Source organism: Sus scrofa, chromosome 2 (assembly GCF_000003025.6).
Source record: "Sus scrofa isolate TJ Tabasco breed Duroc chromosome 2, Sscrofa11.1, whole genome shotgun sequence".
Taxonomy (NCBI): Eukaryota; Metazoa; Chordata; class Mammalia; order Artiodactyla; family Suidae; genus Sus; species Sus scrofa.
In genome coordinates this window covers 66,027,137-66,051,378 of record NC_010444.4, presented here as the reverse complement: position 1 = coordinate 66,051,378, position 24,242 = coordinate 66,027,137, and the positions used below count along the sequence as shown (strand labels likewise).

Here is a 24,242-nt window from a genome sequence, read left to right as displayed (position 1 = left end):
ACAAATCACTGTATCCTCCGGTGTCTGACCGTCACGGCAAGGGGTGTCTTGGTGTGCCTTACCGTGCGTGCTGGCCTGTCAGTGTTGACCTGTGTTGGCATACCTGTGTCAGCGTGTGTGCCTGCAGGTATCGTGCCCATGGCATCCTGCATCCTAGGCTTGTCCCTGTGACCATTAATGTGTGTTTCAGCACGTGGGCCCATCCTGGCCTCCCTTGGCCTCTCGGCACCTTGTGAAGTGCTCACTGTGGCGGCCAGCCTAGTGGCTGGGAGCAGTCCGGCTTCTCCGAGGCTTCCCATGAGGTCAGGCGGCCATGGTGGCCCTGCTGTGGGCCCCACCCGTGCCCCTGGCCCGGCATGGACAGAAGCCTGTTGTGTGGCGAGGTGCGGGTATGTGTTTGGGCCGCCCACAGGCCTCCCTCTGTCTGCCCGGCGCACATTGATCTTGGCTTCTGCCTGTGTCCGTCCTGGCCTGGCCAGCTGGGGTGTCCGGCTGTCTCCGTGGGCCTGAGCCCACTGCCCCCACCGCCCCCACGGCCAAGCTTACGTGGGACCCCCACGGTCCCATACCCCTGTGCAGCCCGCTGTCCCTCCGAGGCTCTGAGAGCACGGATTTGGAAACTGAGGCCCCCTCCCTGTTTTCCCCCGCCCCCCTCTCTTTCCTCCCTCTCTCTTCCCCTCCTCCCGCTCCCTCTCTCCCTCTCTCTCTCCTCCTGCCAAACGCATCTTGGCTCCGTCTGAATATCTCTCCTCCTCGATTTTTGGCTCCAGCTCTGGGCGCGTTCACTAAAAGAAGGGCTAGCTCCCCCCTTCCCCGCCTCCCTTCCTTGCCGCCTCCCCCCTCTGGAGGAGCCCCTCTGAGGGGCGGGAGTGGCCTTGTGCAGGGGCCTGGGCCCCCGAGTGGGCTTGGCCAAGGGGCACAGGCCTGGTGGGCATGGGGGCTGGGTGGACTGGGCCTGGCAGCCTGAGGGAGCAGTGGCTGGGGTGACCGTTCTGCCCGGCTGGGCGGGCGGGCGGGTGGGGAGGGGTCGGGGGCACAGAGCTGGGGTGTCTGGCTTCTGGTGGGGCTGGCAGGCCTCAGTGAGGCGCAGCTGTGCCCAGAACTCCGAGCTGCATTTGCCATCACTACCGATGTGGCTGCGCCAGCCAGGGAGGGGGAGGCGGGTGGCGGGCACTGCGGCGCTCCATAGCCAATCGGAAGCCAGGGTTGCACTGGGGAGCTCTCCCCCCACTGGGCCCCACCCTGATGGGACCTGGGGGTGGTGGCCAGCATCGGACAGGGGGCAGTGCCACCACCACCGCTGAGGACCCTGCCCCCTTGGTTGAAAGCTCAGTGCCAGCCTTCCTGGCACAGAACGGGCAAGGGCGGGGGTCTGTCCCCACCTGAATCTGCAGGAGCCAGGCTGGAGGAAGGGGCAGCTCAGAGGTGTACCCCACCCCCTTGGCCCAAGGAAGCGGCTTTCAGTCTGGGGCAGCCAGGAGCTGGGGGTGGGGGCCAAATCATCCAGGAGGGTCCATCCAAATATCGGCTTTGGTCGAATCATCTCGGGGCTTTATTCTGGGTCCATCTCACACAAAGTCGCACACTCTCACTGGCACACACAGGCACAAAGAATCACGCTGTCACACAGGCGCGGCACACCCTGGCACAGCACACCTCCCTAAATCAGGAGCACACAGACACAGGCGTCCCCACACAAAGAGGCTCGACTTCACACACAGACACCTAGAGATGCTCGCCACATTGAACACAACAGCTTGGGCTATACACACAGGGACATACACGTGGGTGCAAGCCCCAGGGCGCACATAGCCACATGGTAACACATGGCAAGGCACACAACATGGACAGACACACTGCTACTGCCAAACACACAGGAGCACATATAGGAGTGCACGGCCCCACAGACGCTCAGCGAGAAGCACACAGCACACTCATGCAGTGACACTGGCAGACACCTGGTGATACACACACTTGGCAATGTCTGGAAACATTTAGTTGTTACACTTGGGGGAGGGGGTTGCCACTGGTGCCTAGTGGTAGAGGCTGGGGACACTGCCCAACACCCTCGTGCCCAGGATGGCCCCCACCACAAATAGTGATCCAGCCCCCAGTGTCAACCCTGCCGAAGTGGAGAAACTCAGCCCCGGTATATTGTCAGCCACACACGGTAACACACATGGGCCCAGCTAACCACTGACACCCATTGCACCCCCACCCCCACATCTGGGCAATTGTCTGGCTGGCACACTGTCTTGCTCACCAGGACCCGTGTATTGTCACAAATGCAGGGCCCCCCACCTTACACACACACACACACACACACACACACACACACAAGCCCAGGCACAAACAGTGTAGTATGTATACAATCCTGTGTTGTTGCTCCAGCACATGGGGACGAGGGTGACACCTACACACCCATCCGCACCCAGACCACACCTGGCCTGCTTGGAAATGGCGCCTGAGAGGCAAGACCCGCCCTCCTTGCATCTCTCCCTCTACCTGCCGGCCTTGTTGACTGTCTTGGAGCAGCAGAGCCAATGATCCCAACCTCTCCAGGTGGAATTTGGAGCACTGAATCCCTGTGCTGGCTTGTAGAAGTCTGGGGGAGACTTCTGGGGGCCACATGCCCACCCTTGCCCAGGACACCCGGCAAGGCCCCCGTCTTGCAGCCTTGCTTTGGGCAGCCATCGAGTCAGTCCAGGATGGAGGCAAGGCTGACTTCTGAGACTGCTGTTCGCCGTGGGGTGTCTCATTAATTCTCTGGCTGTTGACTCCTCATTTCTGACTCTGGAGAAAGAGAAGAAAGACGGCTGGTGGAATTGTACAGGGAGAAAGCTTTCTGGAGGATGCTAACTGAAGGAGTGTTTGTCCTCGAAATCATAGCAGTGGCTCAAGTGTGCCATGTGCTCGCTGTGTCTTGACCTGTGTTTAGCACCTTCCTAGCTTGTCTCCCTGGATCCTTGCACATGAGGTGGGTGTGGCAAGTGTTAGCTGTGCCCATGCGTGTGTCGGGCAGTATATCACGGCCAAGTTTCTCCACTTTGGCACTGTTGGCATTTGGGATATTTGGACATTATGGGGCCTCTGAGCCAACTTCCTGGGTTTGAATCCTGGCTCTGCTACTCACTAGCTGTGTGACCTTGGGCAAGTTGCTTAACGTCTCTGGGCCTCAGTTTCCTCTCACAGGGTTGTGGTAACGATCAAAGGAGTTGGTTTACTGAAAGTGCTTTAAAAGAGTGCTTGATGTGAAGTCCTTGATTTTATAGATGAAAAACTGAGACTCAGAAAAGGGGCATCCAGGACCAGGGCCAAGGGCTAGAATGTGGTGGAGCCCAACCTCCTCTCTGATCGCCACCATCCTAAATGCTACTGATGGGACAAGATTGCAGCTTATTCTCTTTACCAAATTTCAGAAGGCCTCTAGGCCACCCCACCCTAATTTGAAATATATCTGAGTTGTTGGCCCTTGAACCCTCCTTACTGCTCTGACCTTCAGATTGTCTTCTGTCCAGGGCTCAGAATGAGAGTGGATAGTTGTCTTACCCCCTCTGCACACCCATCAGCCAGGCTTGCTCTCACCTTCCTGGCAGAGGGCCCAGTGCCCTCTCCCACACCTTGCTGGGCACCTAGCCGGAGCCCATGTGCTGGGGGTACAGCCAGGGGCCTGTGCATTCCTTCCACAAATATTTACTAGGCACCTCCTGGGTGCCAGGCCCTGTTCTAGGCCCTGGGGGCTCAGCAAGGAGCAAAATCGGCAGCAGAGCCAACCCCAGTGGGAGGATAGGCAGTGTACCTGACAAATAAGGGAGGGTCCAGTACTTGAGACAGCGATAGGTGTTATGGGGGAAAGAGAACAGGTCGGGCCCTCGGAAGTACTGGGCAACTCTGGTTTTAGCAGAGGTGGTCTGGGAGGCCTTGTGACTCCGTGTGACTTTCAACTCATCTTTGCTCTGCCACAGAGCAAGTGCAGCCCCCCAGGCCCTTTTCCCTCTCAAAGGGGCAGTAGGGAGGTCAGGGTCAGGGGTACGTGACTTAGCATGGTCAGCCCCACCGTCTGCCTGGAATTCAGGGCCCGTTGTCGCTGTAGTCTGAGGTCATCCATTATCCAGACTTTTGGGTACACCGAATACTGCCTGCTTGAGACCTGGGCACAAGATGGCCGGGGCCTCTTCCGTACAGAAACGGGGCCTTGATGGGCACCAGGCACTCTCAACTCTTGTGGCTCTGAGCTGGGGGGTGGGGTGGGGGCAGCTGGTGGCCCGGAGTGGCACTTCCACCTGGGCCCCTCGATTTAGCTCCCTTGGGGCGGATCCAGTTTATTTTTACCCCAGCCTGTCACCCTGGCAGTGCCAGGCTGCGCCATCTTTGTAGGGTCTTGGGGACCTGCCCGTGGCTCAAAGGGACATGGCTTTGTCTACCGACCCCCCCGATTCCCACTGGGCCCCCATCTCCTCCATCCCCAAAGCTCCAGGTATAAGGGCTCTGAGCTGGGGCTGGTGGGGTCGGCCCTGCTGGCTGGCAACCACTGTGCCCAGCCTGGTGGCATTTGGTTTGGCGCCCTGCCTGCCCGCCACCCCCACCCCATGCCCAGGCAGAGCTGAGCGGCTGCTGCTGCCAGTCTCCATTTCGAAGCTTGGGGTGGGGGTGGGGGAATGCTGGGCACCTTCCGGCCCCCTGCCCATCCCGTGCCACCTGGGGCTTGTCCCCCATGCCTACTCCCTGGAAGGATCCGGGCTGCTTCTCTTCCTGCCCCTTTCTATCCCAGAGCTCGGCAAGGATGCCCGCCTGGCTTCCATCTTCCCTGCTAGCTTCCTCCGTCTCTTGCCTGCTTGCCTGTAATGGCTCACCATTTTTGGCATCTCCTCCCCCTCCCCTTCCCATAGGCGCCAACCTCACTTCCAAACCCGCCATTGCTGGCTCTCTGGCCTCTGCTGCCTGGGGCTGGGACCCTGGAAGAGAGAGTTTGGGAGGCCAAGCATATGGGCACGAGGGGGGCTTTCTGGGTGTGTGTGTGTGTGTGTGTGTGTGTGTGTGCGCGCGCGCGTGCTTGTGTGTCTGGAGAGGGAAACATGCTCCAAGTCAGCTCGTGCAGCCAGCCTCGAGGTTGGCAGAGCTGGGCTGCAGAAAGGGGGTGGCAGAGAAATGCAGACCCTCCCCTTTATGACCAGCTCTGGGGCCTGGTATCAGCCTCTGGGCTACTGGGAGACCGAGTAGGCATTTCTGTCCAAGCCCAGGGTCTGGACTGGGAAAAGCAAGGCTTCATTTGTAGGGTGCTCAAACCTCTTGCTCCCCCCGACTAGGACTTCAAGATTATTGCTCCCCCTCCCTGAAGCTGGGAGAGAACCAAGCCCCAGGTTGGGCCACTCGTGCCCCCAGAGGGGCAAGGGACTTCGGAGGAACCGGTTTACTGCCCCCCCCCAGCCCGCTGCCCGCCTCTCGGCACTAAACAAAGTTTGCTAAGTAACTTCAAATGTTATTTGAGGACGGCCTGGCCTCAGCCCAAGGCGGCCCTGTGGAAACTTGTTTTTCGCTGCCGAGGCTGCAAGTATCAAAGACACACTTTCGGGGGGGTGGGGTGGGGTGGGGGTGCTTTAATGCTTCTCCCCTCTCTCTGGCAGGGGCTGGCCCTGAATGGACACATAGACATATAGAAGCCCGCACTGGCCGAGGGACACACACATCACACTGCAGCTTGTGACACCAGATGCATGACAGCCATGGACCATAGCACTCACCATAACACACACAACACATACGTACTGACACACCAAGGTGGTGGGGGGTGGGGTCTAGGTTTGGAGGGTGCTACCCCCAGCCCACAGGCCCCAGGGTTTTTCCAGCTGGTAAGGTTTTTCCACACTGGGAAAGTACGTGGCCAAGTAGCCTGATGTTCTGCGTTCTTGGGTCTCCTGGGCCTGAGTGGGTACTCAGATGGGTCCCCTACCCTCTCTCAACCTCGGTTTCCCCAAACTGTAGAAGGAGGTGCTGGGTCCGGAGGGGTGTAAGAGGTAGAATCCTGCACTGATTAGAAGAGTGACTGGGATGGAATCATTGAAGTGAGGAGTGAGTCCCTAAGAGCGGCGCCTGAGCATGAGGCCTGGGGTACAAGCAATGCTCCTGAGTGTCAGCTGGCATTTCTGCAATCCTAATGGGTGTCCACTGACTGCAAGCCCTGACCTCAGGCAACTCTAGGTTCGCCAGGTCCCAGGGAGGCCTCTGTTTTTCTCATCTTCTCCCTCCATCTCTCTCCTGGTTTTTCTTAATCTTTTTCCCTAAATCCCTCCTTCTCTGGGAGTCCACCAGCCCTGCCTAGGCCTGGCGCTCGGGGAAATCATGGGAACAGGCTCCGGGTGTGTGTGGTGCAAAGAAGCCAGCCAAGCATGTGGTCCTCCATGCCCTGGGGTCCCTGACAACCCTCCTGGGAGTCCCCAAACTCAGGCAAGAAGCTGGGGGGTGGGCATCTGAGCTGACATGGTGTGGGAGGGGGCAGCTCCATCACAGAGTCCCTCTGAACTGTCACATCCTGAGGTTTGTTAGGTGGGATCCCACTGGACAATAGAAAGGCCAAGGCCTGAGGGGACACTGGACTGACCCAGCCCTAGTCCCCGAGAGTCACTGCGTCTCACTTTCATCCAGACCTCCGTTGAGGTAGGTTTGTGGGGGTCCCCTGGTCCCAGCACCACACACCACTTCATCTCCACTCACAGTCGGTACCCGCAACACCCCGCCACCCGCAGTCTGTCGCGCAGTGACAGCCTGTCACAGGCACCGCCGCACACCGGCACAATCTGTCGTCCACGCACAGTCTCACACACAACCTGTCACACATGCACACACACACAGCGGCACAGTCACACACACAGCCAGCCTCACGCGATCACACCAAGCGTCACAGCTTGTCACAGCCATAGACTCCTCACAATAAAAATAACAGCTACCAACTCCAGAGCAATTATGCCTGGGCAGTGGGTGGGCGGGTGCACGTGACCTCCTGTAACCCTCCCAACATGAGGCAGGTATGAGTAACCTGTTTTACAGATGAGGAAACAGAGGCCAGAAGGTCAGGTGCCAAGGTCATGAGGCTAGAAGCAGGGTGGCAGGAATTACTCAGCCAGGCCCCCAGGGGCAAGCAAGATTTAAACAGATCCCTGGCTTTTCAACCTACTCCTACCTAGCTGTGATCCCTGCCCCTTCTGCCCTCATCATGGGAATTCCTTCCCATTCCTCAGATGGGGAAAACTGAGGTTCTAAGCAGCCTAGCCAAGAAAAGGGGAAGGGGCCCACTGGCCGCTTGCTTAAGAAGGCTCAAACTGTCTGCCCTCAGCTGAGGAAACGTGAGCTATGCCCAAATGTTACTTGGCTCTTTGTGGATGCAGCAGCCTGAAGTCTTGCTGGATTCTGTGTTTAGGAGCCTTTGACTGGGGCTAGGATTCTGGAAGGCAGAGAGGGCCTGGGTTTTCAAAATCTCTGTCTCCATCCATAGTGAGGGTGAGTCACTCCCTCCCAGCCATGCCCAGGAGACTCAGGCTGCCCTGCACCCTTACTCCCCAGGGCCCTCCGCATTCCAGGGCGCTTCCTCCTCCTCCACCTCCTCTTCCTCCTCCTTTGCTGCCCGCCTTCGCTCCCCGGGGCTTCCCCCATTAGGGCTGCCCTGGCCAAAACCAACACAGCTCCAACGACATCCCGCCGAGACCCGCCGGGCAGCGGCAGGCCCTGCCTCCTGGCCCGCTCAGGGGCCAAATCCTGGCTCAGCGTGGCAGCGACGGCGTCCCCGCGCACGTGGCCACTCTTAGGGCAAGCACATGCGCACACCCTGGCGCAGGGGCCAGCCGCGACGGGAGCACCCGGGAGCGCATAAGCACGCTCCTGCACCGGGGTTCAGATCCTTGTCCAGAGCAAGCCCTAGCCTGGCGCCTTTTCCGCCCCCACGGGGATCCAGGCATTGTCAGCTTATGTGTACATTCAGGCCTGACACCCAAAAGGGACTGCTGGGCGCACACAGGTCCATAAATAGTCCTTGCCCAACATCAAATGGGGCCCAGCGTGTGAGTGTGTGTGTCAGCTTGCACCCTGACCAAGGGGTTCTGAGCACAGCTACTGCCCCCCGTGCTATGGGGGCCCCCAACTCAGGTAGGTAGGTGAGCCTGCGAGAACTACGGGTGCCCACGCATGTGGCTCCAGGCCCACGCGAGCACGCAGCTCCCCAGCCTGCACATGCGTGTATTTCACGTGAACTGCACACCTGCCAGGCCGCCCAGGGCACCTGGCTGCAAAGCCGCATTCGGGTTGCTGGGGGAGGGGACTGGGACTCAGAGGCCTAATTCCCACCGCCCCCATTTCTCTTAGAACACCCGCCTGCCCAGATGTCTCTGGGGTGCAGGTGAGACACCCCGGAACTGCTGCCCAGTGGCGCCCCTGCATGTGCTATATATATATTGGAAATTTGTACCTTTATATGTATATATATTTATACGTAAGAACCTTCCCCCATTCCCGCTCCACGTTTGTTCTTGAGTTTTACCATCCGCATTCGGCTTCCTCCCAAACCTGAAAAAAAAAAAAAAAAAAAAATCCAAGCATGGGGCAAGAAGGGAGCAGCCCCACTTCCACCTTCCCACCGTGGACGCCCCTCGTTCTTAAAAGCTAGGGACCCCCCCTTCCCGCGAAAGGCCTGGCTACATCACCGAATCCCGCAGCCCTCCCCGAATCACAATCGCGGGGGTGGGTGCTGGCGGCGAGACACTGCTTTTTGGTGTGTTTGCTGTTGCTGCTTAAATTAATCCTGAGTGACGGCCCGCAATTCCTCTCCACAAAGAGGCCATTTAATGTCCCCTCCCTTCTCGGGCGAAACTTCCATTTGCCCCCCTGAGTCCAGCTTGGCAGCTCAGGCTGCGCGCTAGCAGCCCTCCTGGACTTGCCCTCAGGTGCGCCAGGGGTGTGGAGGCGGGTTCCCTGTGCACTCCGCGGCCCTCGGGAGCGTGTGTGGGTGGGTTTTGGAGGGATGGGAGATCTCTTAAAATAGAAGCGCATCGCAGAACAGAGGTGGGGGGAGGGCGTCCCAGGACTTCCTCCCTAGACCGCTCCAATGCCCAACCCAAGAAAGAGCTTCGGATGCCCTAGCCCGACTGAAGAAACATCACCTTCAGTGCCTTCGCCTGAGCGCCCCGAGGGAGGATCCAGGCCGTCCCCCACACCGTCCTGAAGCTCCCCAGCCCGCCTGTGTCGGTGCAAACTCCGGCAGAGACGTGCCGCTGGTGACTGTGGTTGCCCCAGCTCATGTCCCTCGACAGGATCCCGCTGCCTATGTGTTCCTTTCATTGTCACCTCCCGGGTATTCTTTACGCGCGTGACATTCCCACCCCGCCCCGCCCACTGCAATTGGGGGAGAACATAGGTGGGTGGGGGTTGTGGGATGGCCTCCCTTGGGCACAGGCAAGGGGAGGGCTGGGTGTTTTCCACGCACGGAACATGGGTGCCAACTGTCCTGTCATTTGCACAGCACACCACAGGGCAGAGGGGACAGCACAGCCCTGGACGGTGCGGACCGTCCCGACCCTAGGGCACTTGAGGGCAGTGAGCAAAGTCGGGCGTGCGCGTGCGTGGGAGGTGAAAAAGCGGGAACGGTGTGCTGAAGCCCCGGATGTGGAGAGAGCCTGTGGCACAAGGTTGGGTTTCTCCCACGGCGGAACCGCTCCAGGCGTTGAGTGAGGAGTAAGGACCACTGCCGACGCGGGCACCTGAGGGGAAACCGGAACGGGTGTGAAGGAGCAGTGGCGATAGGCGAGGCCTTGGGCCTTTGCGCTGCAGAGCAAAGCCCTAGAAAGATGCCAACAAGACCCTAAGAGTGGCTGTGGTGTCTTTAGGACCCCACACTGCGCAGGCACGGCTCCCTCTGGCCGGGCCGTTCGCTGCCCAACCCCTCAGGGCCACCCGGCCAAAAGTGACCCCGCGCGGGCGTCGAGGGCCGGCCTGGTTTGCGTTCTGGGATCTTAGCCATTTGCAGCACCAGAGGCCTCCGCCAGACGGGACTCAAATGGCGGCGTTTTGGCCTCGAGGCTGGTTCGATCCCTTCCCCAGGCGCGCTGCGTGCTGTCCTGGAGTGCCGTTGCCTCAGTGTCCCTCTCGGCCGGTGCCATCCTTCGCGACACGGGATTATCCGCGAGAGGGCTTTGGAAAGAATGCGATGTTGATGTTTCCTGCTCTTTGGCCGCTCGAGGGACTTTTTGAGCTTTAACAGCCCCAGAATCCGAGGACAACTTTGGGGCGTCAATACGGAGAGCGTCTCTCGTGCGTGTCTCAGCCTCCAGACCCCCAGGCCTCGCAGGAGCCTCCCCACGTCTTCCCATGCCGCCTCTTTTTTGGGGGGGAATGAGGGCAGGGAAATTTACCAAGGGAGGTTTTTGTTTGTTTCGAGGGTTGGCCGGGTTTGGGGGCGTTTGGCCTCCAGCGAGCACAGGGAAGAAATGTGACTTAGTGGCAGAAAATGCGTTTTCCCTTTCCGTCTTTTCCGCCCTCAGGCCCTGGAGTTGCGCAGCTTCTAAGAATCTTTATAAAACATCCCCCTCCCCCTACCCCAGATTCCCTCTGATCCACACCGCCTTCCGCGTTGATTTTGGGGCGCTCCAGCCTCTCCTCGCTTTGCCATCAGCCATTTTGTGGCACTCCTGGCCAGGCCGGGGGAGAGGATGCAAAAGTGGGAAAAGAACGTGTGCGCCCAGTAGGCCCGACTTAACCTCTTGGTGGTGGGGGGAGGCTAGTATCTGTCAGGCTTCACCCCCCGCAACCCCCGCCCCCAGCCAGTCCCCGGAGCTTAAGCAGCCCCGGAGCGTTCAGAGAAAGCACCCCCGACCGGCCCCTCGGAAGCCAGTCGTAAACCCGACTTCTCGTCACCCGAATTACTTAAATGCGCTTTGATGGTGTTAGGTCCTTTTCCTTTTCCACGTGCGGATGACTCAGCCCGCTCCAGCTGCGACTGGGGAGGTGACCCTGGGCAGCGGCTGACACCGCGCTCGGCACCCTCGACCCGGAGGCGCCGCATCCCAGCGGTATCCACTCCCCCGCCCCCCACCCCCTCGCCAAGCTCCCAGACCGCACTTATATCTTTCCCTCGCCCCCCCCCCTTATTTTTCGGGTCATCTTTTCTCTCTTCTTTCAAAAATGATTTTTAAAATTGTAGAAGAGTTTGAGTACTTTTTTTTTTCCAAGCGTGAGACAGAGACTGAATGATGGAAACAGGCATTTTTTAAAAGAAAGTGGAAAAAAAAAATACATGCCGGCAGTCCGTGGAGCTCGAGCCTCGCCTGCTTTGGTGACTGAGCTTTTGGTCCCCGGTTCCCTGGTAGAACCGGCATGGGGCACCTGGGATCTCTGCCGCTGAAAAGGCCCTGTAGAAATGCGAGGAATTATTATGATTTTAATAAAATTGTGTCTCATTTAGGAGCGCGCTTCTGCACTGCCTCTGTCGTCGGAGCCCGGGTTTGCCACGGCAAAGTCTGTAATCAGAGAAAAATACCAGCTTTGTTGAGGGTTAGAATATATCATTGGCTAATGTGTGTGGCTTTTTTTTTTTAATAATGCTAAGCATTGGAATAATTAAAGAGTGAGAAATAACTCGTCTCTCCTCTCCGCTCGGCAATGTCTTATTTAAGGGTGGAAAGCGCACTTTTAGGCAAAGCTAGTTAGTTTTAATGCGGGCTTTTTTTTTTTTTTTTTTTCCTTCTCAACTGCCTTCCCTCCGCTCCGCTCCGGTCTGATTCGCAAATCCCCAAACTGGCACAAGCCGGGAAACTTGCCGTGGCGGCCGTTCTTCTCCCCGAGTTGGAGCCTCGCTTTCCTTTTCACCCCCCTCTTTCAGAGACAACCCTCTCCTCGTCCCTCCCCCGCCTCTGGGCCCTGACCCACTGCCTGGTTTTCGCTAGAGCGATTTAAAAAAGAAAGGAAGAAAGGAGCCGGGCTCTGGTACCCCCGTGCCAGCCGAGGGCGCGTTTCACTGGCGGCGGGCTGGTGGGAGAGTCGAACCGGGTTGCTGGAGGGTGTGGGGTCTCAGATGTAGAGTGGTGATGCCTATCCTGCACCCCCCCCAAAAAAAGATCAAGTAGTCCTGTATTTCTAAAGATCGGGGGTCAGAAAGCTGAGATCTCTTGTCATATTTTAAACTAAGCTGAACCAGTCTTTCTTTCCAGCCTTATATGCAATAGTAAGAGAAAATTCGGTCCTGCCTGCCTTGGCAGCCCTGAGCCCTTGGTAAGGGAGAGAGCTGCCTATTTGGACTGGGCTTGTTGTCCAGCTGCATGATCATGCCACTACCTACAGGGCCTAGATTTGGGGCAGGAGAGCAGGGTCCAGGGCCAGTGGTGGGCACCACCTGGGGAGGTGTTGGAATAGAAGAAGCTCTTCCTCAGGGCTGCAGAGGTTTGCTCCAGGCTGGTGGGAGGCTAAGTGACTGCCCTGGTCATTCCCCGAGTCGCAGGTGGACAGGTTTGAAAGGAAAAGAGGCTTCTTCCCTGGTACTTAGGGAAGACTTAGCTTCCATGAGAAAAAAAAGGAGAACATGAGCAAGAAATTGAGGGTTGGGGTGTGTATCCCAGGCGCCAGTGGCTATGCAGTGGCTTTGTGTTGCAAAGAGTTATTTATTTATTTGCTTCAGGTGTTTTTAATTAAATGTATTCCTCTTTTATTTTCCTTGTTATTCGGTGCTTAGACTTTTCAGCGATCCCTTGCATTCATTTTTTTTTTTTTTTTTACATAAGCAGAAACTTTTTCCCCTCCTTGGAGAGATATTGTGGGAGGTATTTTGCCTTCAGTGCTTTCTCTTTCCTGCTTTTTTTTTTAATTTAATTTTAAAATTATAAAGCAAATTTAGTGACAGTGAAAGTGAGGGGGGGAGCCAGCTGGGGCTGGAGCCAGGGAAGGGGGAGGCAGATGCAGCAGAGTTGGGCCTCCCTTCCTGCTGCAGCCCCACCCCAGGACCTCCTCACTGTCTCCGGTCCTCTTCTGCCACTGCCACCCCCTTCCTCTCCCTACAAGGCTCTTTTGGACAGGGTTGAGGGGAGCCTGTCCTGATGGGTGCTCATTGGCCCTTCAGGAACTCCTGGGTCTGCAAAGTCACTTTTCCCTCTGGACCTACAAATACCAAGGCCCCCCACTCCCTGCCTGCTTGCGCCCCTCAGTCACTGTGGCTGGCTTTCAGCTCGGTGGGCCTTGTTTGTCTTCCACACTTGCCTTGCTAGTCAGCTAACCCCGCTGCACAGTTGGTTGCCCTGTTGATGGCATCAGAGTTGGGTAGGCACAGAGAGGGAGAGAGAAATAGAAAGACAGACAAACATACAGAGGCTCGGAAACTCCTCTGCAGCAGCGGTGAGAATTCATGGGGCTTCTTTTCACTTTGAATTTTTATGGTCACATGAGTGATTAACCGGGCTCTGTAACGCATATGTATACATAGGTGCTCAAATTTGAGGCTGCTAGTGTCGAAAAGAGCTATTTCTAAGGCATATAAATTATCAGAACTGAAGTTTAAAAAAATCAAAGCCTCTTTAGCAGTGCGGAATATGTTCTATTTCTTAATCTGGATGGAGTTACACAGTTGTGTTCACTTTGTGAAAGTGGATCGAGTGGCGCACTTAGAACCCTGTGCTTTCTTTATATGAGGCACACTTCAGTTAAAAAAGTTTATTTTAAAAAAGGAAGGAAGGCCCAGCCTCAAAAGTAAAGCAAAGGCCAAGGGTTACAACAACAACAACAACAACAACATAATAATAATTTAAATGAAAATGTTCTCCAGCCTGCTTTGCTCAGGCCTCCCCACTAAGGAATGGTGGGAGGGCTTGTAAAAATTAGTGGGCTGATAAAAATGCTCGCAGGCGTGTGGCCCACGAGGCTTCCTGACCTGTCCACGTGTGAGGAGTGCCTGGAAACCGCCTGCAGTCTTCTTAGGTTTAGCTGTAGGATTTTAACATCGCAGGACCAAAGGATTAAGAGTAGTAAGGAAGAAGTTACATGCCAATTACATTTTGCTGTCAACATCTGGAAAGTAAAATTGCAGCTGTTCTCCCCCTCCCCATTCCCACCTCCCTTTTTTTTTTTTTTTTTCCCCTGCACACTTAAATTTTTTGTATTTGTGCCATCCATACTTCGGTTTTCTGTGCTGTTAAAACATTTTCACGGCTCTGATCAAATCGAGTTGTTGGGTTTGGGCTTTTGAAAAATGTATGTATATATGTATCTTATAGTCTGTTGGTATAATTTTTGGAGCGATTTATTTGAACAGGCCCGAAATCAGTTGATAATCCCCTTCCTTTTCTTTCCCCTTCTCGGCCTTTCCAGCACTATTCAGGCTAGCGGCTTGGGGGAGAACGCTTGGCCGCTCTTGCCTCTGCTCCTTTGGGCAGGTACTGACAGCTTCGCCCTCCACGGTCCTTCTGCGGTGTTTTTGTTTTCCCTTCGCCCCCCAAAAATATTTGAACCAAAAAGCCTCTTTTTTTTTTTCCTCCACCCACAGCAAACTGAAAGGGCTAGTGAACCGTGATTCAACAGAGCGAGGGCGCCTCTTTTCTTCCTTAGCATTAATTAACTCAAGTTCGTTAGGACGTTGGGTCTGTCGCCCACAGTTTTCTCTTGTGTGTGCTGAATCGGGTCATAGAGGGAGACTTCCCATGCAAACAGTTTGTGTTGGAGCTGGAGGACACAGAGGGGGAGAGAGGGTAAGAAAGAAAGGGAGCCAGTGAGGGACGGATTGTGGCCGAGGGGTGGGCATGGTCCTAAGCTCTGGGCACCACGGTGCCAGCCTCTGCAGGGGCTAGACACAAGGGGAATGAGGATTCTCGGATTTCCTTGGCAATGATCCTGATAATAAAATAGCTGGCGGGGGGGGAAAACAATATATTTTAAGGGGCTGAAAAATGTCTTCCAACTCCTAGAATTGTACATTTGGGGAAAGCCACTTGCCTGGACAGGGCCTGCCCAGCTCCCCTGAGCCCTGGAGCAGTGAAAACCTGGGGCTGTTCCCATCCTGGCCATCCACTCTCTGCCCTGAGCTCTGGGCACTGCCTGTTGCCACAGCAACTGCAAGAAAGAGGTTCTCTCTGGGCCAGGGGAGTGCAGACCAGGCTGAGAGCACCCGGAGCTCAGAGAAACTCTCTTCTTGCTCTGGCCCTTCTCTCCTGTGGCAGGGGGAATAGACCTGGCAAAGCAAGGGGGTGTCACAACAGATCCTGATGGAGGGAGCTCACGAAGAGGGCCTGAGAAGGTCGCAGAAGGTGTCTCCAAGGTGCTGGGCGAGTGGTGGGGGGGAGGGAGAGGAACGTCTTCCCTGGAGGATCCCCAAGCCTTTTCTGGGGTCTGGAGTTGGCAGCTGGGGCCTTGGATGAGTTTTCAACATTTGGTTTACTCTGGCCTCCTTTTTTGCCCTCCAGATATTTTCACAATGCACTGGGCACAGAATTTGTCTTCACGTGCTGGTCTCCCCTTCCCGTACCTTTTGTCAGTTTTTCAGTTCTTCTTTAGAGAAAGTTGTGAAGCTGGTTTATGGGATTCTTCCTTCTTTCCGGACCCCTGGCCACCATGGAGTGACACTTTCTAGACGGACTAGGTGGGTGAGGCCCAGGATCCACACTGCTCTTGCCCCTTGAAGCCCTCGGCTGTCATCTGTCCGGTGCAATCTTTGGAGGATCCCATCCTCACATGGCCCCCAGGATGGACGATGGACAAAAGGGCTCTGGCCTTCCCAACTTTTACTGCTACTTGGTGACATGGGAAAGTTTCAAGCTAAAGAATGCATTAAAGACTGGGGTTTTGCTTCCCATACCCTGTAGAGTAGAGGATGAAAGTAAACAATTTCCAGTTGCACTGGAGAGAATAGATCGTCTTCCCCAATACCCCTATTCCTCCTGGATTCTGTTCAGTACCAGGAGGGAGAGGAGAGATGTGCCTGGAGCAGGGTAGTGTTTGGAGCCAGAACGAGGCTGCCTGTTGGCCCGATCCCAGGCCACCGCTCCCGGTTTGTAGTCAGGAGGAGAAAAGGAAGGGAAAGGGGGGGATGGTTTATAGGAGCGAAGTGTGCAGCCTGGTTCTGAGGCAGGCCTTGTCCTAGACCCAGCCCCGGGGGTGTGGGGCAAATCCATTCAGCAAGCCTGAGGATGCTAGAAAACCCCGTCCAGTTCACCGTCCCTGAGCTGAGGAAACAGGCCCCAGTCAGCCAAAAACCCGCTTTGTCCAAATTCTCCGAGCCTCCTCGCAATGTGCATTTTCTGGTTTCCATGCTTGGCGGTTCCAGACTCTTGGATGATTTTACTCTGGCTGCGGAGCCCCTTCCTGCCTGCCCCCCCAGAGAGGGGAGGCCCCACCCACCTATCGGATAAGCAGCCAGCCGGCCCCTTCCTTTTGCTGCTTACAGTTCTTTTTCCATTTCTGTCTGGGAGTCGGGCCACTGCTTTCTTGTGTCCCTTCTTCTGTGGGACAAGATGGGAGATTTCAGGGATCTTTTTGGATCAGGCCAAAGCTGAATTGTAAAAGCTCAGGAATTGGACAGTCATCAGGGCTCTATTTGTGGCCTTTTAAAATTCCCTGTCTTTTTTCACCCAGGTTGCAGATACGCAGTAGTAGATTAGATCCTGAAAAATCTGGTAATTCCTATGTAGGTTTTGTCAGTTATTTGCACTGTCCGTGTATAGTTTTCAAATTAGCAGGGACGTATATAAAATTAGCTTGTGTGTAGGGTCTGAAAGAATAAATCTGAGCCTTAAAGCAAGCAGGATGTGGACAAATAGGATTTTTTTTTTTAAGATAAAGAGACCTCCAAACAGTGGCCCTGTTTTTAAAGATATAACTTCTTGTGCTTCTAGATGTTTTGCCATTGGCAGGTATGGCCCAGTTACAAAACCTGTCTCAGGCTGGGAAAATTATTTTGTTTCCTTGAAGATTTTTGAATACTGTCTATATGAGTGAAGTTCTGTACGCATTTCCCTATTTTCCCTTAAATAATCCACAAGGCCTCATTTGTTTTGTAGAGTTTTGGAAAAAATGATACACTTCACTTTCTTGAGCTAGAAACAGTCACTTTAACTAGCTTTTCTTTTTCTCTTCCTGCACCCCCCCCCTTGAGAATCTTTATCTTTTCTGCTGGTTCATTTTTCCATTTCAGCCACGTCCTTTTTCCCTCCATCTCTGCCCTTCTCTCTCTTTTCAATTTTGGACCCGCTTGGCTTTCTCTCTCAGGATTGGGCTTCATTCTTTCTTTCTTTCTTTCTCCCTCTCCCTATTCTTCGTATTCCTGTGGCCTGCTCAGTCTTTTTTCTTTTGGAGGCACATTTTTTTTCTAGCGATGGTTGAAACTGGCATGGGTATTTCAGAAATGTTTCAGTGGAAACTGTTGCTTTTTTTAAAAAAAAATCAAATTCTATATATGTGACAGTAACGAAAGAGGCCTTTCTCTCACAAAGGCAGAAAAATTCCTTTCCCCGAACTAAAAGCCCGTGTGAATTTTTAAGGTCTAACCTCTGGTTTCTAGATTTTTCTTTTAAATGAGGGAAAATACCTTTTCCCCCAGATTTCCCTGCTGTTCCTTCATCCCCTCACCCTTGTTGTCCTTTTCTTTTTTGCTCCCTACTCTCACCAGCATCACTGGCTTCCTTACCCCTTGGTTGTTTTTTCCTCTCACTCCCTTTTCTCCCTACCCTCTCCTTCTTCTCCAAGACCTGCCTATGCCCTTGCTCCCCCATCCCCTGAGCCCTTGCATTTGTGGGTGACTCAGCCCTGGAGAAGCCTTGAATCCTCAGAGGATTTTTTTTTTTTTTTTTGTCTTGGGTCTGGTCAGGGTGTAGGGTGCAGAGTGTCTGAGCTCCCAGCCCAGACCAGAGAGGAGACGAGAGGGAGACTGGCTCTGGGACAGGTAATCTTCCAACAGGAGCTTCTACTGTCTTAACAAAAGGGGGACAGTCCCCTTTTGTCTGGGGCTTTTGAGGGGCGTGTCTGGAGCCTAGAGCATGCAGGAGGAGGGGGCTGTAGGGGTGGGGCCCACCAAGTGTTTCCAATGGAACCTGAGAGATTCTCCTCTGTGTGCCCCACAGGAGAGAGAGGGAGACCTTCTCTCCTCCTTCCCCAATCATTCCAAATACCCTGGCTGCTCACCCAGGAAGGCCTTCCCGGAGAGCCAGCCGCCTCTGCAGGAGCAGAGTGAGTGGAGTGTGCTGCTTGGGAATCCTCTCTGCCCACCTTCAAGGTTACAGGCCACTGGCAGGTGAAGGACAATTGATGATTGTTCTCCTTTCCTGTTCCTCCTCTGGGAAATGCCTATTGCTCCTCCTGTTAAGGGAGAATTGAGGGGGTGTGGTGGGTCCCTGAGGCTCCATTGAGACACTCCTTGGGTGACTTTTATGTCCAGTCTCTCTGCCACTCCACTGACCTTTGACCTTTCCCTTCATCCTGTTGTGAATCAGGGTTCTTGTCCTATTTCTCTAACTTCCGAGTGGATCTTTCTGTCCACCATCCTTCCCCTCACCTACCTGGTTGTACCCCCGGATTCAGAATCAACCCATGTTTAGCACCCGGCACTGTGGTCTGTGAGATGGAATATGTTAGAATTCTCCAGGATGCTCATGCTGGCTGTTCTCTGTTTAGTGTCTAATATTTAGTAAGAATCAAAATACCAGTAAAACACACCCCTGTGCCAAATATAAACTCACTTGTAGTTTCTACTGTCTCATCTTGCCTTTAGAAAGTAAGAGTGCGTCTCTCAAGGTGGAAAAGCAGGGTTTGATATCTTATGTTACTCAGCTAGCATCCTTGGCAAATTGGCCTGAAGCTGGTTATTAACGTGATGTTAATTATTGAATGCCACCCTAAGAGGCCTGTCTGCCGTGACACCTGCCTCTTGCTCTCTCACCTCTAACTGTTTCTCTCAGGTTGGTCGATGTGAGCTCACTTTCAGACCATTCAGAGACTGGACTGGGGTCCCAGGTGCTGGGTGGCTCCTTTCCCATTGTCCGGGTTCAGCGCCAGCCCAGGGCTGCATGTTTTATTTTGCCACAGCACAGGCCCTCTTCCACAAACCTTTCCACTGAGCATAAAGACCACTAAAGCTCAGGGTTTCCGATGGGGAAGAAAGGGTTGCAAGTGAGCAGTGACCTTTTTTTCTGTTGCCAGCTGAGGGCTGAGCCTCGCCTGGGGAGAGGGCAGCTGTAGGGACTGAGCAGGATCAGTCTCTCCCTGTCTGTGTTCACGTCCTCGTCTGCTCTTCCATTTCTTTAATAACTGTCTCTTCCTTACTGTTCTCAAAGGCCTAAACCATGGCTGCTCAAGAGCCCCTACCAGAGAGGAACCTGTGGAGACGTCCACACCCCCAGCTCCCCAGAGCACCCTCATGCTCACCTTCTGGCCAGGGAGGAAAGCCCAGGAGCAGGGGCTCCCCATGGAGCTCTTCTACTGACTCGGTTTCCTCAAGGTTGTCTCATGTTTCCTGATAGAACTCTTCTTTGCTGTCTTATTTCCTTTCTTAGCTCTCTCTCTTTCATTTAGGTTTCTTATTTTATGCTCTTGCACCATGCCCCGTATGGATTGGGCCCTTTAATCCGAATTGAAAGGGGGACAGGTGAGTGTTCCTCCTCCTCCAACCAAGAAACACTAGACGCAGATCAAGGGGAGAGGGCAAAACTGGAGAAAGCAAAGAATTAAGACTTGGGGAGGTGGTGGGGGGGCATCGGCAAGACTCTGTTTGGAAGCAGTGTCCATCTTCCTGCCTTTGTCACTTTTCTCCGGGGTTGGCTGTTGTGTTTGTGGCTGCGCGTAGTGCTTGTCAGCAGAGTGCTGTGACAGGAGGCTATTTTAATAAACTGTTGCAGTTTCTCGAGCGGAGCTGCATTGCGTTGGCATCCCTCTTCACCGCTAATGGAGCGTGCGTGGCTGGGTGTGGGCCGAGAGAGGCACTGAGCTCGCTGGAGGCTGGGGAGGAGGGGGCAGTGAGGTGCTGGGGGGGGGGGTCTGCCTCCGCGTCTGGGAATGCTCCTGTGAGCAGCAGCCAGACCCAGGGGAAGGGGTGGCCGCACCCGTGCCGCCGGTTCCCTGCCCTGGAAGTGCTGCTGGCATCCACACTTTCCAAGCTCTCTTTCTTCTTCGCTTTCTATTCATAGCACGGCAGACATGTGTGTATGACCAGGGAGGAAAACTTCCACTTGCCCCTGTGCGCCCCATAAATAAAAAAAGAAATAGAACCAGAAAAAGAGTGTGCGGGCCTGAGAGAAAGAGACTGAAACCAAAACACAGAGAGAAGGCGCAGCTGCTTTCCCCAAGGCCTTCTGGGGCTCCCTCCGCCCGCCCGCCCGCCAGCCCGCCCGCCCGGAGTCAGGCCTTTATTTATTTATTTTTCTGGCTTAAAAAAAAATTCTGTATCTTCCTCAATCCTAGTCCCCCTCACCCCCTTCAGATTTGCTGGGTGGCCGCTGCCAAATGGACCCGAGTGGGAGCCTGGAATGAAAAATTCATAACTGCTGGACTTTGCTTGTTCATTAGACGTGAACTTGTCGATTGGGCAAATTGTTTTTGGTCTCCAACTGCCGGGGGCTCTCCCCACCCTCTCGGCTCGCTCGGTTCCCTCCTCCCCTTGGACGCAGCCATTGGCTGCTCGAGGATGTCTCATTGCCAAATAGGTGGATCCTTCTCTCTCACCCTCCCCCCTTCCCCCCCCCCTTTTTACTGGCTTTGGCACAAGCAAATGGATGAGGATTGAGCATGAAAGGGGAGAGAGAGGGAGTTTGAGAGAGAGAAAAAAGAAGCAAAAAAAAAAAAAATCCAAAATCCAACCAGCGCGCATACATATGCACACAAACACACACACACACACACACACACACACACACACACACACACACACCACAGAGCCCCATCCCATCCACATTCTCCCTCTCTCTTCCTCTCTCTCTCTTCTTCCCTCCCTCCCCTTGCTCCCTCCCTCTTGCACGCTTCTGCCAGCGACGGTCTGCAGCCGGTCCGAACTCGTCCTCTTCCCCGGGAATCTGCGAGCTCCCCCTTTGCCTGCGATCAGGCTCAGAGGCGGAGGGAGGCAGCTCGAAGTTTACACCCCTGTGCCGCTGCCAAAGCCGAAAGCCTTTTTCTTCAGCTGCCACTTTTCCCCCTCCTGGTTTTTGTTTTTGTTTTTGTTTTGCACAGGGGTGGGGTAGGGTGTGCTGTGTGTTGAGGGGTGGGGTGGAGGTGGGTTTTGATTTTTAAATTTTGCATATTTTTCTTTTATTTATTTATTTCTTTTTAAAAAAACTGGAAGAGGATGCACAGGGGGGTGAAACTGAAAACAAATTTTTTTTTGTTGGCTTTTGTTTACCTGTCGTGTGTGGTAACTGACTTGCTCCCTCTCTCTGCTTGCTGTCCCTGACCTTTCTTTCTTTTTGCTCCTTTTAAAAAAAATATTAATTTCCCCCTTCTGTGCAGTGGAGCATGGGGGGGGGAAGGAGGGGGAAGGGTTTGAGAATCCACCCAAGCCCGGCCCCTATTCCCCAGAACACCAATAATAACCCCCTTTAAAACATTTACCTTCCTCCCCTGCTCCTCCCCCTCCCCCCTCCCCCACCCGCCCCCAACTCACAACTCTGTTGAGTCCAGAAGCTCAGAATCGGGCGTTGGGCTTTGCCGGGTGCTTCAGATCAATGGTAATTATTTAATTTTTTCCAGTTTTATTTTTGTAAACAGAAATCAATTATTATTTAAACTGCAAACAAGCAAACCAGCAAAAAAAAAAAAAAAAAAAAAAAGGAAAAGAAAAAAAAAAAAAAAAACAAAAGCGAGAGCCCGGCCCTCTGTCACCTGACTGAGTGGGAAAGAGGGTGAAGGGGTCATTGGGGACGGGGCACAGGATGCCCCGCGTAGCTTTTAACCCTAATGTGGCTGGGATCACCACCTTATTGGAGCTAACAAGAAGCGTTTTGTTCCGTATTACTGTGATTAACATTAGTATTGGTGTTTATAACAAAGCTGAAATCACATATTTAGGATTTAGATCTGATTTTAAAAATGCTGGGGTGGATGTTCCAATTGGAGCAGGAGAAAAGAGAATGAAAACAGCCTGGGGAGGGGAAGCCAAATCCGTTTCCTCGCTGGCTCCTGGATGTCATGTTCTCTCTTCTTGGGGGTGGCCAAAACCCTACCAGTGTCGGGGCGTGAGGCGGCCCCCTCATGTCCTGCGTGTGCATCTACAGGCATTCGTGCAGACTGGACACCGTGCCGGGGCGAGGCGACATGAGTTCGAGGCTGCGATAGAACATGGAGATGTCATGGGCGCGACAGAGCCTGGCGGGGATACCAGCAGCGTGTGTGTGTGGACGGCAACGTTGTCTGTGCGCGCGTGTGTGAGAGTGAGGGAGAGAGAGAGAGAGAGAGTGAGAGAGAGAGAATAGGTGTGTGCTCAGGCTCTGGGTGTCTCTGTCTGGCTGCTGAGACTGAGATGGGAGCAAACGGCTGGCTAGGCTGGTGGCAGCTCCAGACCATACTTTCCTAGAACAATTGCAAGAGCAAATTGTTGTGGGGGGGGGAGGAGGAGGAGAAGGCGATTTTTCTTGTGCGCCTCTTCTAACGCTTTTCTCTTTTCTCTTTCCCCCTCGCCCCGTCTTCCCCTCCTCCCGTCCTCCCTCGCCCCGCATGCTCCCGGCTTGCCGCCTGCAGGATGAGTTCCACCCGTTCATCGAGGCGCTGCTGCCTCACGTCCGCGCCTTCTCCTACACCTGGTTCAACCTGCAGGCGCGGAAGCGCAAGTACTTCAAGAAGCACGAGAAGCGGATGTCAAAGGACGAGGAGCGAGCGGTGAAGGACGAGCTGCTGGGCGAGAAGCCTGAGATCAAGCAGAAGTGGGCATCCCGGCTGCTGGCCAAGCTGCGCAAAGACATCCGGCCCGAGTTCCGAGAGGACTTTGTGCTGACCATCACGGGCAAGAAGCCCCCCTGCTGCGTGCTCTCCAACCCCGACCAGAAGGGCAAGATCCGGCGGATTGACTGCCTTCGCCAGGCCGACAAGGTGTGGCGGCTGGACCTGGTCATGGTGATTTTGTTTAAGGGGATCCCCCTGGAAAGTACTGACGGGGAGCGGCTCTACAAGTCGCCCCAGTGCTCGAACCCCGGCCTGTGCGTCCAGCCACATCACATTGGAGTCACAATCAAAGAACTGGATCTTTATCTGGCTTACTTTGTCCACACTCCGGGTAGGTTGCTCTCAATCCCCCTTCTCCCCCTGCCTCATTTTATTTTACTTGCTGGCATTTGTTCTGTATATTGTACCTCTACACTGCAAACGATACATGCTTATTTACAGGCTCCATGGGCCTAACGGTGCGCTTGTCCTGATGAGGCCTGCAGGACGTTTGATGTTCCCTTTTCCCTTCTGATCCTCTCCACCTTCTCTATTCTTCCTCTCTTGCCATGTTACCAATTTTCCTGCATCTCCATCAGTGGAGGTCTCATCTTACCCAAAACATGCTGCAGGTCTTAGGGCTGGGGCCAGGATGCCCAGGAATGATCCACCATGGTGAGAGTTTGTGATGACCACCACCACCACTACCGCCAAAAAAGGAAAAAAAAAAAAATCACTCCTTGCTCCGATTTAAAATGAGTCAGAAAGAGGTACTGGAGGGGCAAGTACTGGCTTTCCTGCAGCTTCCCCTCAAGTCCTGGGGAAAAGCTGGATTTGGCACAAGCGGGGTGGGCAGTGGTTCGGGCAGAGAGGGGCGTGTAAAACCCCCGGATATGAGACAGAATGAATAGAAAAGAGGAAAGAAGGCAGAGGCGGGCAGATTCTGGGGCCTAGATGCCCAAGCAGGAGGCTGTTTTGCCTGGGATTTGGCTGATGGAGAGGAGAAAAGTCCTCCGATTTTGTAGAGTGAAAAGGAGACTGAGATTCCTCGCGCTCTTCCCCTTCACCGTCCCTTTACGTTTTAGCCGAGTGGCGGGTAAACACTAAAGACTAAAGACCCTGGGATGGATGCCCCCCACAAGCCCCCGCACCTCTGCTGGGGGGCAGAGAGGCTCTCCCCAGGCATTGGCACGCCAGGAAGCAGGCATTGCTGCGGAGGAGGTCTTAAAGAAACAAACAATCAAAACTCTGTAAAATCTCCTTTTCCTTTTGTGTTCCAAGTAGTTCCAGCTCTCCTCTTGGCTTTTCCAGTTTCACCCGGCATTTTGGGTTGTGGTGGTTCAGTTCTCCTCCTCTGTTCCTTTTTTTTTTTTCCCTTACCCTTTCCCTTTTTA

At 54.4% G+C, this 24,242-nt stretch overlaps 1 protein-coding gene across 9 annotated transcripts in view; it reads left to right on the top strand.

Moving 5' to 3' along the window:
* The window catches only part of NFIX (nuclear factor I X), a 101,784-nt gene that overhangs the window by 5,213 nt on the left and 72,329 nt on the right, over window positions 1–24,242 (top strand). For 2 of the 9 annotated variants that reach the window (XM_021083712.1, XM_021083711.1), the window contains exon 2: window positions 22,669–23,200. In XM_021083712.1, coding sequence (XP_020939371.1) covers window positions 22,669–23,200 — 532 coding nt within the window. Of the gene's footprint in view, window positions 1–14,645; window positions 14,709–21,555; window positions 21,660–21,801; window positions 22,321–22,668; window positions 23,201–24,242 lie in introns of those variants that run through there. The other 7 variants (XM_005652881.3, XM_005652882.3, XM_005652883.3 and 4 more) reach the window with 7 other exon arrangements.